This window comes from Ovis canadensis, chromosome 12 (genome assembly GCF_042477335.2).
Source record: "Ovis canadensis isolate MfBH-ARS-UI-01 breed Bighorn chromosome 12, ARS-UI_OviCan_v2, whole genome shotgun sequence".
NCBI classification, from domain to species: domain Eukaryota; kingdom Metazoa; phylum Chordata; class Mammalia; order Artiodactyla; family Bovidae; genus Ovis; species Ovis canadensis.
The window spans coordinates 71,872,398-71,892,096 of NC_091256.1; the positions used below are offsets into that span (position 1 = coordinate 71,872,398).

A 19,699-nucleotide genomic window follows, 5' to 3' on the forward strand; every position below is an offset into this window, starting at 1 on the left:
CCTTTATATACAATTTAAGAAGCATAAAATACTACGTGTGTGTGTGCGTGCTCAGTCATGTCCAACTCTTTGCAACCCCATGGACTGTAGCCCACCAGGTTCCACTGTTCAAAGAATTTTCCAGGCAAGAATACTGGAGTAGGTTGCCATTTCCTACTTCAGGGGGTCTCAATCCAGGAATCAAACCTGAGTCTCGTGTGTCTCCTGTATTGGCAGGCGGATTCTTTACCACTGCGCCACCTGGGAAGCCTGTAAATACTATAGAGTGATTCAAAAATAATTAAACAAATGGGAAAAAAAATGAACTAACTACTGACACATAGATGGATGAATCTGAAAAATGTGATGAGGGAAAAAAGCCACACACAAGATTATATGCCAAACGACCCCATTTATGCGAAGTTCTAGAATGGACAATGGTCTACAGTGATGGAAAAGAGAGAAGTGGTTCTGAGGGTAAGGACTGCTGACTGGAAAAGGGCATCAGAAAGCCTTTTGGGGTAATGAAAGTGCTCTATATTTTTACCAAGGTGGTGGTTACGTTTGTCATCAGGCTTAAAATCTGTGCATCTTATTGCATGTAGGATATCCTCAATAAACTTTATTTCATGTAAACCTAACTGAATGCTTTAAAAAAACACACACACACACACATTACTTGGAAACTAGGTTGCAGTCAATCAGCAATCTGCAAAGGAACAGCAGAGATATATCTATAATCTTACAAGTGCTCAATATATGCCTTTCTTATCACAAGGCATACATCATTTCTGTAGCCCATTTCCCTCAGACCCTTTGACACACACTGCTGTTCATAGCTGAACCAGTATTCCCTTAAGGCTACAAGGAAGAAATGATATAATCACAGAAGTTCTTGATGTATCTTCAGAAGAAATTACATGGTGGGGTATCCGGGAGACCTGGAGGCAGATTCCAGAGGCAGGTCAATTTTTTGAACTGTGTCTAACCCATACCCGGAAATGTGTGCATTAGAAACCTCTGGACTGCATAACAGAACTGAGGCAGCACCTCATTCTGATGGAAAATGGACATGTTTAAAACTTTTTGCAGCTTCAGGAAAAACCATCCATGAGCATCTCAAAAACAACTACCACCACCACCACCACCCATCTTTGATGGTATCTTGAAAGAAAAAAAAAAAAAACTGATGAAGACCTACATGCTTCATTTAGCACAGAAGATGTTTGCTTTTAGTGAATCCCTTACAAGTTCAATTGTGAAATAATGGTTTTCAGTGCCCCATTTATAGAGGTTACAATGATTCATTTTCCCTCTTAAATAAAACGTAGCCTTATCATTGGTAGGTATCTTTGCTTCCCTATGATCCTGAAATCTGCAGCAAAACTTACTGTTTTCCTTTAATTGTCTCCATGAGGGCTCAAATCAGGTTCAAATAATACAGTTTTATTGTCTATGGAGAATATAACAGGGAGTAGGCTAAGGGATGCCTTCCTTAATTTCAATATCCCAGGACTTCCCTGAAGAGGGACACAGATTTGCCTCACTGCTTCTTCTGTTGTGGGTGCCCTGATCTTCCTTTTACATATTTATTTGGCTGCACTGGGTTTTAGTTGCAGCATGTGAACTCTTAGTTGTGACATGCAGGATCTAGATCCCTGACCAGGGATTGAATCTGGGCTCTTTGCTTTGGGAGTTCAGAGTCTTAGCCACTGGACCACCATGGATGTTCCCTGGCTCTGTCTTTTAAGGTGCACCCTTTCCGCTCCATCTCAATGTATCAATGGTAATGCTTTGACAACCTGGCAGGTGTTCATTGTTTGGTACATAGAATGATCTCTGCACTGCAGTAATAAAACCAAGTTTAGCAGCCTGGAACACACAAAATTAGAAGCTGTAAGAGTAATTTTACAAACTGATGCATATACAACTGTTACTGAGTAATAAAATGTTGAAAGTGTTCAACTTTTTTATTGCAATGTACATTGTTTAAATGTACATAAAAATTAAACAGATGATCAGAAAAGATACATGTTTGCTTCTGTGGAGGAAAGGATAGGAAGAGGATGAGAACAAGAATGAGTTTCAACTGTCACCTGTTAAGCATCTTTTTTAAAATGAGGTATATGTGGCAAAATGTTAGTATACTTTATCTATGATTAGCATTCCCTGTGCTACACAGGGACCTTGTTGCTTATCCATTCTGTATATAATACTTTGTATCTGCTAACCCCAAACTCCCACTCAACGCCTCTCCCTACCTTCCCTCCCCTGTTGGCAATCACAAATGCATTCTCTGTGAGTCTTTCAGTTCTGTAAGTTCATTAGAGTCATATTTTAGATTCTACGTATCATCTTCTATCCATGGACATTTACATTGTTTCTATGTCTTGGCTACTGTGAACAGTCTCGGCACTATGAACAGAGGTACATGTATCTTTTTGTTTTTGCCATGCCAAGAACCTTACAGGATGTTCCCCCATCGGGATTAAACCCAGGGCCTCAGTAGTGAAAGCAAAGAATCCCAACCACTGACCCACCAGAAAATCCCCTATCTTTCTGAATTATAGTTTTGTCTGGAGTAGGACTGTTAGGTCATATGGTAATTCTATTTTTAGTTTTTTTGAGGAAACTCCATACTGTTTTCTGTAGCGGATGCACCAACTTACATTTGCAACAACAGGGTAGGAGGGTTCCCTTTCTCCACACCCTCTCTAGCATTTGCTATTTGTAGACTTTTTTTCTAAGAAGTGTTGCTTTTTCTTTTTTGATATTTTTATTTTCAGCTGCACTGGGTCTTTGTTGCTTTGTGGGCTGGGCTTTCTATAGTTGCAGAGTGTGGGGGCTACTCTTCCTTGCGATGCGTAGGCTTCTCATCGTGGTGGCTTTCTCTTGTGGAGTACAGGCTCTAGGGTATGCAGGCTTCAGTAGTTATACCAAGCGGGCTCGGGAGTTGTGGCTTGTGGGCTCTAGAGCATAGACTCAGTAGTTGTGGCACGTGGTCTTAAGTTCCTCAACATGTGGAATCTTCCCAGACCAGGGATCAAACCCATGTCCCCTGCACTGGCAGACAGATTCTTATCCACTGCACACCAGGGAAATTCCATCTGTAGATTTTTTAATCTTGGCCATCCTGACTTGTATAAGGTGGTACCTCATTGTTTTAGTCTTGATCTGCATTCCTCTAATTAGTGACGCTGAACATCTTTTTCATGTGCCTATTGGTCATCTATATGTCTTCTTTGAGAAATGTCTATTTAGGTCTTCTGTCCATTTTTCTTTTTCTCTTTCTTTTCATAATTACAGGAGACTTGGAAAATACAGAACAAAATTACAGATAGTTCTACTATTTTTTAAGTAGATAAATAAAGATTTTTATTTGGAGCTTCAATATAAAACTCTCAAAAGTTATCAAAATGAAAATACAGAAAAGTAGAAGCACCATGAACCAATTCAACATGATTAAGATTTATAGTGTATGATTTCAATATCTTTAGTTCATGAAAAATTTGCAACTGTTTTATGTCCCTGTATATGTTTCAGTGTCTCCTAGTTTATAAAACCTTGAATAGAATTTGTATCCTACTATTGTATAAAAATTGCCCATTTTTCAATCCGGTTTGTTTTTTGCTGTTGTTGAATTGTATCAGCTGTTTGTATATTTTGGAAATTAAGACTCTGTCACTTGCATCATTTGCAAATATTTTTTCCCAGTCTGTAGCTTGTCTGTTTGTTTATGGCTTCTTTTGCTGTGGAAAAGCTTGTAAGTTTAATTAGGTCCCATCTATTCTTGTTTTTATTTCTATTGCCTTGGGAGACAGACCTAAGAAAATATGGGTATGATTTATGTCAGATGTTTTGCATATGTTCTCTTCTAGGAGTTTTATGGTTTCAATGTTTAAATCTTTAGGACATTTTGAACTTACTTTTCTGTATGGTATGAGAGTGTGTTTCAACTTCATAGATTTACCTGTGGCTGTCCAACTTTTCCAACATCACCTGCAGAAGAGACTGTCTTTTTCCCATTGTATATTTTTGGTCTCCTCTGTTGAAGACTGATCACAGGGGTGGGGGTTTAATTTGGGGCTCTCTATTCTGTTCCACTGACCCATGTATGTCTGTTTTTGTGCTAATATCATGCCATTTTGGTTGCTGTAGCTTTGTAGTATTGCCTGAAGTCTGAGAGAGTTGTGCCTTCTCCTTTGTCCTTTTTCCGTAGAACTGCTTTGGCAATTCTGGGTCTTTTATGGTTTCATATAAAGTTTAGAATTATTTGTTCTATTTCTGTGAAAAATGCCATGGGTAATTTGATAAGGAATCACATTACATTTTGTAGACTGCTTTGGGTAGTATGGCCATTTTAACAATATTAATTCTTCCAATCCAAGAGCACAGGGCATCTTTCCCATGTTAATATATTTTAGATCTGGCTGCATAGGTGAATACTATTTTCAGCACTTTTCTATAAAATGATTGATGTTAATAAATTTTTTAAATGAGTAATAAAATGTAATGTAATAGCTTCTGTGAGGAAAAGAATCAAAACGAAAAACCTCTAAGGGTTAACTCTGAGCCCACACATAATTAACTTCGGTTACAAAGGCACACTTCAACAACAGTTTCCCATGCATTTTGTCACAACCAGCTGAGAGGAGACAGAACAAAGGAAAGCTACTCTCAAGAATCAAACTGGGGCTGGGAGAGCGGTAGGACCTTACCCAACCTCTATTCCATCCTGGGAACTTCAATCTTACGACATATGGACTTAATATTCCTTCTATTTTACAGATGAGGAAATTGAGACAGAGAAAGGTTAAGAATCTTACCCAAGAACACACAATTAGTAGAGGCAGAGTTAGGATTGAACTCAGGTGATTTGAACTCAGGTATTCTGACTGTGGGACCCTGGCTGTTAACCATGATACTAAACAACAATAAAACCACACAGTAAACCTACTACAAGGCACTCCAAATCTAGGCTTGAACTGTGACTCTAGCACATATGAATGTGTGTAAGTTTACACACATTCAACTTCTAATTGCTTTTTTCAGCATTGTGTGAAGTCTCAGGTGATAATAAATCATATAATAAATTAGTTATATCTACCACAATTATGACTATAGAGGGGCCTAAAAAAAATGTGACAAGGATCTGCCTTGAGTCATTCATCCCTCTCAGTCTCTTAATCTTCATCTCAGACCATGTGATTCACACAACTACAGGCTCAGCCTCAGTTACAAGATAAATCTTATCCTTCATCAGAAAAGATCTAAGAAATTTTTGATAATTTAGCATCCAGTTCTAACAGTTGGCCTTAATCCTTATTCTAAAGCTGAGACTCTATCTTACCCCTAGTTCTAATTTTTGCCTCATTCTCTTGTACCTCTCCTCATCCTAAAGACTTACTGTGGTGCTGATTGACAGACACATATCACATTTAAACCTCACAACAGTATGAAGTAGGTATTATTACACAACTTACTTCACAGACGAAACTGGACAAAGAAAGGTTAAAATGCCCAAGCTCATTTAATAATGTCAGAATTAGAAGACAAACTCAGGTCATCTGGCTGCAAGGCCATTATTTTTCCTCTATAACAAGCAGTTTTCAAGCTGTGTTCCGAAGACTGCACTGAGACTCAAGGGCTGCCAGGGGAGACTCAAGAGAGAGAGAGGGGTGTGGCTCTCAACTCACTTTGACAGACACGTGTATTGATTGCCACCTACTCTTTGGATGTCATGGAATTCTTTCTTGCATGTGTGCTTGCCTGGACTATGTTCTCCTACAACTTAAGAGATGAATCTTACCTCAGTCACCCAACCCAAGATAGCCTTCTCTTTGGTACTTTCCATTAAATTTCTACTCCTAGGTCTGCATTAAAGTAACAGAAAGTTCTGGAAGTCATTTTAGAAATGGCCACCATTACATGTAAGTAATATTATCAACTCTCCCAGAGGATGAAAGTGGAGCTTAATATGGCCCACATCATCCACAACAGTGGATCATCTGCCATGAGAATTAATTTTAGGAATACACTTATACTTTCAAATTCATTATTCATAACCACAAATGAGTATTTTAGAATAGTCTGCAATGTTTTAAACCCAGTGAAGTCCTACTAAAGACCTGAGTTGAAAAGCTATGAAGTTTTCTGAATTTTTCCCCTTGCTCCATTTAAAGACCTCTACCACATGTTATTTCTGAGAGCTGACCATACCAGGTATGTGATAATAATCATGTAAGAAGGCAAAGTACCCTTCTTAATGCAACAGTAAAATTAGTATTTTTGATTTCTTTCTCTCACCCATATACTCACAAAGTTTATAATGAGACCTGACAGAACTGTTTAAGGGCCACAATAGAGTCCTCCCCACAAACAGTTGAGAAAAATGTGACCGAGTTATGACCTGAAGTATCAGCCGAGTCCTTCAGTCTGCTATGAAACCTCTTTATATGTCACTGGCAAAGTACAATAACTACCACTATCTTACAGTATTATGAGTACTCTCGGTTCCCAGTCTTTTAAGCTAGGTAACTAAATATGATGGATACGCTGCTATGGTATTTTTCAAGGTATGGTTCATAGAGCATCTGCATAAGAAGCTTCTGAGGCACTATTTATAAAATGTAGATTCCTGGGCCCCATAAGAAACCTTGGAAATCAAAACTTCTGTGAGATTAGGAAATTTGCATTTTTGACAAGCTCACCGAGGCACTGACTTGAAACTGTATAAATCCATTTAATGTCCTACTATTTAAGAATGAGATTGGTTAAAACAAAGACAATAGGACCTTTCTCTATTCTCTAAGTGAAGGAAGTTGCTCAGTCGTGTCCGACTTTTTGCAACCCCATGGACTGTAGCCTACCAGGCTTCTCTGTCCATGGGATTTTCCAGGCAAGAATACTGGAGGGGGTTGCCATTTCCTTCTCCAGGGGATTTTCCCGACTCACGGATTGAACCCAGGTCTCCCGCATTGCAGGCAGATTCTCTACCCTCTGAGCCACCAGGGAAGCCACTGTTTAAGAATGAGATTGGTTAAAACAAAAACAAAAGGACCTTTCTCTATTCTCCTGAATTGAACATAAGTAGTGTTTTTTGGTGTGTGTCTAAAAAAGTTTAGAAGTAATATTGACTATAATACCATCCTCAAAAGCAATACCTCAAAGTAAATGTTCACTTTTTAGATAAAGCTTTAGGATAGTGTAGTTCTTAACCAAGGATTAATAATAAACTAATTAGTCTTCACTCAGTATAGCAGTCCACACACAATTTATTCAGCAATAGGACAGAAAAGAACGTCAATCATGACAGACATAAGGCAGATACAGGGAAGATCTCTGGGGTACATTCTGTATACAGACTAACAAATGACTTTTAACTACATGTGGCAGGCATGATTTGTTGCACACCAACAGCCATTCATTCCTCACTTCTTCCTACAAGAGCCCTGATTTTATTAGGGGAGACAATGTGTCCTACCCAGGCAATGTCAACTCCATTCCCCTCTGTCAGGTTTCCAGGCTCCCTTGTGAATCCAGGATGTAAGGGAAAATCCCTGATATAACGAGATGTAAGGAAAAATCTGAGGGACTTCTGAGAGAAAGATTTTCTTCCCAAATAAAAAACAGAGACTTGAAAGGACAAAGCTTTTTTCTCCCTACTTCCAGTCTTTTGAGAGAGATTGAAATGTCTGGAGCAGCAACAAGCTACATTGTACTGAGAAAACTATGAGGACAAAAAGCCAATACAATAAGGATCCCAGAGGGGAAAGACAGAACCTGGGACCTTGAGAACATTGTTGAGTTGCTACATAAGCAATGGATTATTTAGCATCTTAAGTGGAATTTTTAAATTGTTAAGTGGACTCTGAGATGTTTTCAGCTACTTTTTCCCAAGTTTCTTAACTCACACTCTGGTTCCATGATTCTTATGAACAAGTGAAGGCCAGAATGAGGCCAATGTCAGGTAAGTTCTTCTTAGTTCTAAGAAAAATGCTCCCCCTAAACTGTTCATAATCTATATGGAGTCAAGTTTGATAACTCCTTCTGTCACCTAGCTTCTAATACAGGTACTTTTCCATTTCCAGAGGAGGACATTCTAAGTTCAGTCACCACAAAGAGAGGATAGTCTTTGCTTATGTAGAGCCAAGTAACTAAATAGTGGCATTTCTGCATATTATTCTGTAACCTATATAGGTGTTGCCTGATTGAATGTGGTTTCTCTGACAGTGACCAGTTAATAATGTCAAAGCCACACTGAGGATAAACCAAATAGAGCCAATGATGAATATTTGGTTAGATATGAATCAATCTTATATATATATATAGTTATCAATGATTAATATATGAGATGGAATTTAGAACAATATAGATTATTAACTAATTGTTTTACTGGAATAATCTAGAATTCAGCTACAAGGATGCTTTCCCACAAAAGTTATTACTAGAATATAATTAAAGTACACACAGCATGAGGCTTCTCCTCCAGGACTACCTTGTCATAACATCAATGATTACGCTGTGGAGATTTTTAGGAGGAGCAAGCTAATTCCAAAACATAGGAAATATGGATTAGTCAGGTTCCAGAGGAACAGTCTGGCTTGGACTACTAATTAAATTTATGCTGAACAAGAAATGCATAGACCCTGGAAGCAGATCCAACAATTTAAGCAGTTTCCCAAAGCAGTGACAGTCTGGATCAGATTTAGAAAGGAGTCATTTTCCATCTTCCTTGGGCTACTAGTACAAAACCCTCTAGAGTCTCCATGATCTTGACTGTTTAAGAAGTTACTTGCTTTGGCCAAGTTTTTTGTTTAAGGTTTTGTCTGTCCTCGTCAGGATTAACTGTAGTGCAGGGTTAAAACCAGCGACTCTAGAGTCATGTATTCTTTTTCTAACCAGTGGAGGACCCAGAAGAAATGGGTGGCAAGCTTTTTCAAAGGTCCACCTGGTAAGATTTTGAGGAGCCCACTCAAGTGGGAAAGACCAAGGAAGAACAAGGCTTCTATTAGCAGGATTATCAGGATAACACTCAGGGCAATAATCAGCTCTGTTTATACGGTCTAAGAAGACTTGGTAACATTCATTCTCAACCAGTTCAGTTTGGTACAACCAATGCCCTAGTTCTAAACTAGGGAACCACTGCTGCCCACAGTCAGGGCAATGTGAATTATCTGAGAACATTGGGACCTGGAGAGACAACACAGACAGCAAATGTAACAATAAGAGGCAACAATGATAATAAAGAGAAACACCCAAGTAACCAGACCTATTACAATTTTGGTTTAGCACTTTCTCAGTCCAGCCACCATTACTTGGAGAGGGTAAAATTTGGCTTGCACCTCCGTGCAATTCTTCAAGATTTTGTTGTCTATTTTTCACTCACTTGTAGCCAGTCTCCAAACTCAGGGACTGATCCAGTCTATGTTATCAGTCACTACTAGCAGCACAGATGTCACAATAGCTCCTTTAAATCTCAGCTTCTTAAGAAAAGACAGGGTTCTAGTCTAAGTTACTTTTTCTTGTGTGTTATCAGGTGGTGGTATTTGCAGAGACACTTGGCTTACTCTGCTTTGCTGGTAAGTTATTATGTCTGTTTGGTGAAAGAGAAGCTGACAGTCCAATGAGTCTTTGGTGGGTGCTGGCACTCTTGCCGTTGTAATACAAGTACCCAAGTCTTAAGGCCTTAGCGCTTTATAGCGATGTAGAGGGGTCAGGAAAACTTGGCAGTGTCCTCTTGAGCGTGGATCCAATGAAGTCTTTCTTGGGAGGACCTTAATCAGGACCCAGTCACAGGGAAGTAGCTGCTGTTGAGTTGGTTGAACGGTTCTGGGAATGCTTCATATACCTGTAAATAATAAAACTTCAGACAACTCATATGGGCTTTGAGTTGCTCACAATATCATTAGAAACATGCATTTGGAAATCATTTGGGTCAGTCAAGGTGTGTAAGAATTGTCTCATGGGATTCCCCATGACAACTTTATATGGGTTTAAACCAACTTATCTGTTGGGAGTTATTCTTATGCTCGACTGGGCAACAGGGAAGATTTTGCTTCATTTAAGATTTGTACTAGTCTCATTTATTTTTTAGGACTATATATTTATTTTTCCTACTCCTTTTGCACTTTGGGAATAATATGGTCTGTATAATCGTATACATGATAAAACTTCGAGATTTCTTTTATCTGTTTTCCATGAAATGGGTGCCATATATATAGTATTACCATAATGGGTGGGATAATGTTAACAATGGTGACAGTCTTCTAAAACAGACTTCAATGCAAGGAAAACCTTACAAAATTATTAGATAATATTCTTAATAACCAACCACAGAAAGTTGGGTGAAATCCTTTTGAAGGCTGGAAAAGAAACCATAAGGGACACGCCTCACTGCCCACATCCGTCTTTATAGGCTTATACACATTTAAGTTTAAGCCAATTAAGGCACAGTCCTGAACTATTCTTGGGACATACCTAGTAAATCAGTTGGGATTTAGAGACACTTTCACCATCTTTGTACTCTTTCATGACATTTAAATGTAACAAGTAAACAAGGTGAGGTAAAGTAAGATGTACTGAACAACTAGATAGCCACCTACAGTGTGCCACAGATCATCAGAATACAATATATAGCCTGCCTTTCTCCAGCAATTCTTTCGTGAATTCTGAGGCCTGATGCTGTGAGAGCACTAAGGAACATTGGGGAAGATGGGTGTCCCATTTTCACAGGGTTAAAACTGTATAAAGATACAGCCTGAAAAGCAGAGGCAGTTATATCCTTAGCTGTGATCAGCCAAAGCATTTTCCTTACAGACTATCAACAGTAGCTGTGATTCTCAGATTTTAAAATGGCAACTTTAAAAGATAACTGAAGAGCCACCTCTGACAGGGCTGCAACATGGAGCAAATATTTTGGTGGGGGCTCCAGATGGGGTGAGATAGAATCAGAGTGGATACACTGATGTGTTTTATGAGGTTAGGTGACAATGTGTGAAGGCTACCAATCCAGCCCCCTTAGGCAAGAGTGAACACAAAATAGGGTTTCTGACCTTTGTGGTGGCAACATAGGGTATAGCAGATTGCCCTGAGGGTCTACGGTCAGGAGCCACTAGAGCAGAAGTTTCACTTGCTGAATCAGGAAATCGGGTACAACGAAGAGATGAAGAATAAATCCACATTATTGTGAGGTTTAACACAGAAGTTAATGGTAAAGTTATATGACTAAGTTTGATGTTGAAAAGATATAGCATTTTGGAATTTTTAGAGTAAAAAGGAGAAACTCAAATTAAAACCACAAGATACCATATTTCATTTAAACCAGACTGGCAAAAATTAACAAGTTTGACAATGTGGGCTCTATAGTCCCTAGGCAAGACTTCCCCTCCCCCATGACTCCACATCTCTGTATAGCAGAGTCAAGAAGTCCTAAAGCTCCAAATGCTCAGAATAAATCCACCCTTCTCCCAACCTTCATTTCTCTAACTTTAAGAGTTAAGAAAGCACTAGAGCTCCAAGTGCTTATATGTTCAGTGCTTAACTTATATGCAGAGTACATGATGAGACTCACTGGGCTGGGTGAAGCACAAGCTGGAATCAAGACTGCCAGGAGAAATATCAATAACCTCAGATATGCAGATGACACCACCTTTATGGCAGAAAGCGAAGAACTAAAGAGCCTCTCGATGAAAGTGAAAGAGGAGAGTGAAAAAGTTGGCTCAAAACTAAACATTCAGAAAACTAATAAGATCATGGCATCTGGTCCCATCACTTCATGGGAAATAGATGGGGAAACAATGAAAACAGTGAGACACTTTATTTTTCTGGGCTCCAAAATCACTGCAGATGGTGACTGAAGCCATGAAATTAAAAGACGTGTACTCCTTGAAAGAAAAGTTATGACCAACCTAGACAGCATATTAAAAAGCAGAGACATTACTTTACCAACAAAGGTCCATCTAGTCAAAGCTATGGTTTTTCCAGTACTCATGTATGGATGGATGTGAGTGTTGGGTTATAAAGAAAGCTAAGCACCAAAGAATTGATACTTTTGAACTGTGGTGTTAGAGACTTTTGAGAGTCCCTTGAACTGCAAGGAGATCAAACCAGTCAATCCTAAAGGAGACCAGTCCTGAATATTCACTGGAAGGACTGATGCTGAAGCTAACACTCCAATACTTCAGCCACCTGATGTGAAGAGCTGACTCACTGGAAAAGACCCTGATGCTGGGAAAGATTGAGGGCAGGAGGAGAAGGGGATGACAGAGGATGAGACAGTTGGATGGCATCACTGACTCAATGGACTTGAGTCTTAGTAAACTCCAGGAGTTGGTGATGGGCAGGGAGGCATGGCATGCTGCACTCCATGGGGTCGCAAAGAGTTGGACACGACTGAGCAACTGAACTGAGAGCTCCAAGTATTCCTGAACTAAGAGAACTCTAGTGTTCCATGTGTTTCAGACAAAACCGACCCTCCCCTGGTCCTCCAAACCACTACAGGTAAGAGGAGAGTTAAAAGGGGGCTCCAAAGCACTAAATGCTCAGAACAAGATCACGTACTACTGGCCTCCTAACTCATTCCCAGCCTTATCACTGGAAGAGTGAAGAGGCTTTTCCCAAAATACTCCTGGCAAGATTCTCAAACCTTCCCACTTCTTGCCCTCACAACTTCACTACCATTATCTCCTTGAAAATATGAGGACCAACCAATCCCATCAAACCTGTACCTCTGCTTATGTCAATCACCACATGGAGCCCAAAGCTTCCTGATTATACTTCATCCCCTTAATCTCTAATCCCCTATGGCTCTGAGCACAGTGAGACAATATTCCCTCTCCTTTACTTTTCCTCCCAATAAAACATGTACCATTTTGATATATTAAATATATATCAGAAAACACAGAGCAACTTGAATTCTTACACCCTAATGATGGAACATAAATTAGTATAACCATTTTGGGCAGTATCTAATAAAGCTGAGAATGTGAGTTTCCTATAACTCAGTAACTCCACTCTTAAGTAACTACCCTAGAGAAAATTATACGTTTATTTAAAAACATGAATAAAAATATTCATGGTAGTTCTCTGTATAATAGCAAAATAACAGCCAAAATGTCCACAAACAGTAGAATGGCTATTAAAAAAAAAAGTATTCTTATAAAAAGCATACACTCACTCTCTCTGATGTAATAGTTTCCATTTACATAGTTTAAATATATTGCTTAGGAAAAATATGCAATAAAGCTAAAAAAAAAAAAGAAAAGCACAAGGATAATTACTACCTTTGATGGGAGAGGGAAGTAGATGGGGGCAGGAAAGGCATACAGAGTATTTCAAAGATAATCATAAACATTTTTTCTTTGAATGGTTGGAGATACATGAATGGTCACGGTATCACAAATCCTAACAACTTACATAACCTCTATTTGGTTTTTTTTTTCTATTTCTATCTTCATTTTTATATTTTAAATAATTTTTACTGAAGTATAGTTTATTTACAATGTTGTTAAGTTTCTGCCATACAGCAAAGTGAATCAGTTATACTTAAACATATATCCACTCTTTAGAGCAGAGCAGAAAATCGGAGTAGGCTAGAAAAACAGATTAATAGGCAAAACCAAATTTTCACACTGGGGACAAGAAGATCAGCTGCAATTATTCTGTTCAGAGGCAAGGTGGGTGACTGAGGAAGAGGAACCCTATAGAAAGACACGGAGCTATGTCTACAAGCAACTATCTCTTTCTAGAAACAAGGTAAAAGAAAATATAATATTGTAAATCAACTATTTGTTGTTGTTGTTCAGTCACTCAGTCATGTCTGACTCTTTGCGACCCCACAGACTATAGCCCGCCAAGCTCCTCTGTCCAACAGATTCTCCAGGAAAGAATACTGGAGTGGGTTGCCATGCTCTCCTCCTGGGGATCTCCCCAACCCAGGGATCTAAGCCAGGTCTCTTGCATTGCAGGTGGATTCTTTATTGTCTGAGTAATCAGGGAAGCCCAAGAATATTGGGACTGGGTAGCCTATCCTGTCTCCAAAGGATCCTCCCGACCCAGGAATCGAACCAGGGTCTCCTGCATTGAAGGTGGATTCTTTACCAGCTGAACTACTTGGGAAACCCTACCTAATGTTAATTAATGGAATTAATTTCTCCATTAGCTACCTAATGGAAAGCAAAGTTTATCTTGGCATATTCTATAAAGGCACACATCTCTGTGCAGCACTTTGTTTTTTTCATACGGTGCGTTTGTGCATATTAGAAAAGAAGCACTCTCCTTCCAGGCAAGATGAAGCCCAAAGAACCTTGACTGGCCTCACCTGGCCAAGCATTCAACAGTAATCCTCCATCTGTGAAGTAACATTCCTTTTTTTTTCCTGGCGACACAGCATGGCAAGTAGGGATCTTAGTTCTGCACCAGGGATGCGCCCCCTGCAGTGGAAGCAGGGTTCCTCCACATCCTAAGATTCAAAGCACCACAGACTATGCAGTACCATACTATTTATTGTTGAAAAAAATCTGCATGTAAGTTGACCCACACAATCCAAACTGTGTTCAAAAGTGAACTGTACACACATTTTGATTCCCAAAGGAACCTGAAATGGTTCAGAACCATTGAGCAGGAATGGTTCCTAATCATTCCACTATCAAAGGCTATTTTCATTCTTAGGCTTCCCTCTCAGATCTCACTTTGGAAGAATGCCGGAACAACTACCATTCTTGTAATAATGTCATTTTCTCATTTTATTAATTAGACATGTAACTCTGCCAGTCAGAACTTCTAATAAAACAAGTGAAAAACCAGTGTTCCCTGGTTCAGAAATTTTCAATACTTTAAATCAGAGAGAATATTCAAAGCATCTGTAACATAAAGTTGGAAACACTGAGACATTCTGGATTTGTTTCCTTTCTCAACACCATTAGCTTAAGTCAGAAGTAGTTGATTTGAGGTGAATATATGATAACCATTTTTGCATGCATGCACAGTCACATGTGACCCTTTGTGACCCCCATGGACTATAGACCACCAGGCTTCTCTGTCCATGGAATTCTCCAGGCAAGAATACTGAAGTGGATTGCCATTTCCTACTCCAGGGGATCTTTCAGACCCAGAGATCAAACCCACATCTCTACCACTGTGCATCATTAGGCTTGTAGAAATGCTGAAAGTAGCTGGGGAACAAACCAACATGTTCTAGGCAGAATGCTAAATATTATAAATACAAAGAGAAAAACCTTACAGAACTTCTGGATGTCCAGGGAATCCAGAGTAGAACCAATGCTTTAGGTAAAGGTCTTATAAGGGCTTTTGAAAGTGAAAGTGAAGTCGCTCAGCTTTGCGGCCCCATGGAATGTAGCCTACCAGGATCCTCCATCCATGGGATTTTCAAGGCAAGAGTACTGGAGTGGGTTGCCATTTCCTACTCCAGGGGATCTTCCTTACCCAGGGATCGAACCTGGGTCTCCTGCATTGTAGGCAGACGCTTTTACTGTCTGAGCCACCAGGGTGGGTTTTAAGGGCTTTTAGATGGATATAAAAAGATTACCTATAGAAATCACAGAAAATTATGGAAGGCCCACAGAAGAAGTTAGAATGTTTTTATTTTCAAGAACCTTCCAGCCAACAATAGTGAGCAAAAAACAAAGTTTAAAAGGCTTCTCTACCACATAAACTCTATACAGTTATCCTATATAAGTGGGGGATTCAATCCAGGATCACGCAGAGATACCAAAATGCACGGAGGGATGAACACTCCAGTTCCTTATATAAAATGGCACAGAATTTCATATAACTTATGCACATCTCAAGATTACTTACGATACCTTATACAAAGTAAATTCTAAGTAAATAGTTGCCAGAGCACAGCAAGTTCAAGTTTTGCTTTTTGGAACTTTCTGGAATTTTTTTCCACAAATATTTTCTATTCATGGTTGGTTGAATCCACAGACATGAGACTTGTAGATACAGAAGACCAACTCTACAAAAGAAAAACACAAATCAATTTTTTTTTTTTTTTAACTGCACTGTGAGGCTTAATTCCCCAACCAGAAACTGAACCTGCGCCATGGCAGTGAATATGCCCAGTTCTAACTACTGGACCACCAGGGAACTCCCTAAATCAAAATTTTTGTGTGAGATGTTTTCTGCAGCTTTATTAGAGGAAAATTTAGAACACAGTGCTTTAACATCAAAATAGAAAATGCAGTTCTATTTAAACCAGTGAAATTTACATCTACTAAAAAATGGCAGCTCAAGTCTATATCAAGAATCACTATTTCCTGAATGCATGTTAGTTAGTTCAAATCTGCCTTTGATAGACAAAAACCACCTTATTCTTTTTAGGCTGCATAGTATGTTTCAGATTGAGTAGAGTTGGAGCGACTTCTCCAGGCAAATTTATCATTTCAGCCAAGTCCTCATATAATACATAAAACCAAAAGACAGACACAGAAAAAATACAAATGCTCTAAATTTTCTTGACTTTCCATTTTAAATATTTTCTTCCGTGGAATATTTTATTCTAAAGTTAATCAATAATCAAAACTATTTTTCGTATGATATAGTTTCTCTAGAAGTCTCATGCGTGTGTGCTCTGTCGTGTCTGACTCTTTGTGACTCCATGGGCTGTAGCCCATGAGGCTCCTCTATCCATGGAATTAACTGGCAAGAATAGTGGAGTGGGTTGCCATTTCCTTCTCCAGGGTATCTTCTCCTATAAGTCTCACATATAAAGTGAAATCTCAAAAGCTTCTTATTTCATTAACCAGTTCTAAATTTAGATGTTGAGAGTTAAGAAGTAAGGCTTCCCAGGTAAAGTGGTAAAGAATCTGCCTGTCAATGCAGGAGACGCAAGAGGTGCCTCAATCCCTGGGCTGGGAAGATCCCTTGGAGGAAGAAATGCAACCCGCTCCAGTATTCTTGCCTGAAAAATTCCATGGACAGAGGAGCCTTGTGGGCTACAGTTCAAGGGGTCCCAAAGAGTCGAATATGACTGAGCAACTGAGCACACACAACACAGATTTAAAAGTATGAAAAAAAAAAGAATTCCTCTCCTTTTTAAATTCACATAATCTAAAATAATTCTTTGCTTAAAATATATTAGGAATATATATGCTCCTGAAAGAAGTTTTCAGTCTGTTTGTGAGGAATTAACTTTTAATTTGGCAAAGTTCTGAGATCACAGAGAGAAGGCACACTCCAGCACTACTTGGCACACACACTATTCCCTCTTTGAAAGAAGATAAGCTGAACAAAAACTATCCTGAGTCACATAGGAATTGACACAAAGAGAACTCCCCTGGTGGTCCAGTGGTTAAGATTCTGAGCTCTTAATGCCGAGGACCAGGGTTCAATCCCTGGTTGGGGAACTAAGATCCCACAAGCCTCGAGAGGTGCAGTCAAAAAAAAAAAAAAAAAAAGCAAAGAACTGACAAACATAACAGGTGTGTTTGTGCATTGCTGGCATTCCACAAAGGGGAACAACTGGTTTAGACATTTACCGGTGCATTTCAATCTACTTTGCCCTAGTGGACACAAGTCCATGGTTCAAATTCTGCCCACAGTTTCAATTTAAAACACTAGGAGCCAAACTTTTAAAGTTAATTAGCAGTTTTCAATAGTGAGACCTAGTAGCACTAAGGTTACGTATTTCTGAATTTGTACCAGCAATTTGGCTTTCCCTGGTGGATCAGTGATGAAGAATCCACCTGCCAATGCGGGAGGCTCAGGTTTCATCCCTAGAGAAGGAAAAGGCAACCCACTCCAGTATTCTTGCCTGGAGAATTCCATGGACAGAGGAGCCTGGCAGGCTCGCCCATGGAATCCCAAAAGAGTTGGACTAACTGAACAACAACCAACACCACACATGTCTGTGTTGAAAACTAAGTACCTAACTAAGTCTTGCCCACTCCTCTGTACCATTATCCACTGTCATAATAAGTTAGGATTACTATTATCACAAGTTAAAGTCATTTCCCAGTGTTTTCCGTAGGTAGTACTTCTCCCGTATTTTTAAAAGGCAAGTTGAGAAAGTACTAAACACTAAAAACAAAAAGCACTCCACTTACTTCCCTGGGGAACTGTTTTTCAAGGGCCTGGAGCAGTTCAGATATATACCTTTCCTGAGTACAGGAAGTCTTCTTTTTCTTCTTACCCTTCGTTCTACTCCCTCCCAACTCCTCTGATTTGTATCTCAGGTTTAGGATGACTTATGTAGAGGCAAAAAGCAACGCACAAAGGTTCAGAGAGTTTGCTATGATTCCAACAGTGGGCAGCACAACTGATTCCCAGTGTCAGTTCAACTCCACTAATCATCTTTAGTATCTACATGAAGCCAGCACATTTTTATTAAACATCTTATTCTGAACTAATTTTATGTTATAAAACCAAGACATTAACATGGTACAAGTCAATTAACTACAGACTGTTAGAATTTTGCCAGTTTCTCCACTAATGCTCCTTTTCTGTTCCATGGTTCAATCTGGGATCACTCACTGCATTTAGTTGTTTATTCTCCTGAGTCTCCAATCTGTGACAGTTTCTGTCATTATCTTTTGTGACTTTTCCTGGTCTTTGTAACCTTGATACTTATAAAAAATATCAGTTGGTTATTTTGTAGAATGTCCCTCAATTTGTGTTTATAATGTTTTCCCATGAGTAGAAAAGAAGGCACTGGCACTCCACTCCAGTACTCTTGCCTGGAAAATCCCATGGACGGAGGAGCCTGGTAGGCTGCAGTCCATGGGGTCACGCGACTTCACTTCCACTTTTCACTTTCATTGATCGGAGAAGGAAATGGGAACCCACCCCAGTGTTCTTGCCTGGAGGATCCCAGGGATGGGAGCCTGGTGGGCTGCAGTCTATGGGGTTGCACAGAGTCGGACACAACTGAAGTGACTTAGCAGCAGCAGCAGCATGAGTAGAAAGATAAAGAGGTTATGCATTTTGGGCAAGAATAATACCAAAGAAATGATGTGTTTCTAAGTGCATCACATCACTGGGTTCATGATATCCATAAGCCTTATTTCTGTGGAGATTTTACCCTTGGTCAGTTGGTTATCTCCACTGTCAAGTTACTAATAATTATCTTGGGGAGACACTCTGAGACTGCGCAAATATCCTGTATTTCCTCAAACTTTCACCTACCAGCATTACAGGCACATTTTGTTTGCAATAATTACTATGCTGCTGTTTTGCCTAATAGTGATTTTCTATTTCCTTCTTGCCATGTTTATTTATTGGAATTCTTCTATAAGAAAGAACTGTCCCTTCTTGAATCCTATTTGTGTACTCAGCTATGTCAGTATGGACTTGTGGCCACTTATTCTATGAGTTAAAATCCAGTACTACCATTATGCATTCTATTACTCAAGTTGTTCCAACTTTGGCAATCAGGAGGAGCTCCTTCAAGTCACTCTTGTGTCTTTTCAAAGAGCTCTTAAACCATTTCGAGCATCTCCTTTATTTCCAGCACCACAAAATGTTTCAGGCTCCTCTTATATTTTCCCTGCCCATGCCCTAGATTCAAGAGCTTCCCTCCCCGCAAAAAAAGTCCTGGTTCCTTTTACTAGAGGAGAGTGTTTTAAAACAGGAGCTGGGTGCTCAACACTACTGAGGTTTCACTATCAGGCCAACAATTTGGACAACCACCACTAATATCTGTTTCCATACTAAACTCATTAGCTGAAAATCATTAACATCACACCCTAGACTTATTAGA

General features: G+C 39.3%; 2 protein-coding genes across 16 annotated transcripts in view; both read right to left on the reverse strand.

Moving 5' to 3' along the window:
• Positions 1 to 19,699, reverse strand: part of LOC138416142 (torsin-1A-interacting protein 2-like) — a 45,817-nt gene that overhangs the window by 17,053 nt on the left and 9,065 nt on the right. For 6 of the 15 annotated variants that reach the window (XM_069544928.1, XM_069544919.1, XM_069544927.1 and 3 more), the window contains one exon: positions 15,804 to 15,958. The exons of 5 other annotated variants lie outside the window; for them this stretch is intronic. The gene's annotated coding sequence lies outside the window, so the exon portion shown is untranslated. Of the gene's footprint in view, positions 1 to 9,367; positions 9,830 to 11,033; positions 11,114 to 15,803; positions 15,959 to 19,699 lie in introns of all 15 variants that reach the window. 4 more of the 15 variants (XM_069544922.1, XM_069544915.1, XM_069544921.1 and 1 more) reach the window with 3 other exon arrangements.
• On the reverse strand, positions 8,683 to 9,252 carry LOC138416144 (torsin-1A-interacting protein 2). The gene has a single exon (XM_069544930.1). It carries the CDS (start codon positions 9,163 to 9,165, stop codon positions 8,770 to 8,772), a length of 396 nt encoding a protein of 131 aa, XP_069401031.1. The 5' UTR covers positions 9,166 to 9,252; the 3' UTR covers positions 8,683 to 8,769.

Bases quoted from the DNA above. Each gene is read 5' to 3' on its own strand.
- LOC138416144 (XM_069544930.1), bottom strand. From the start codon at position 9,165: ATGTTCTCAGATAATTCACATTGCCCTGACTGTGGGCAGCAGTGGTTC.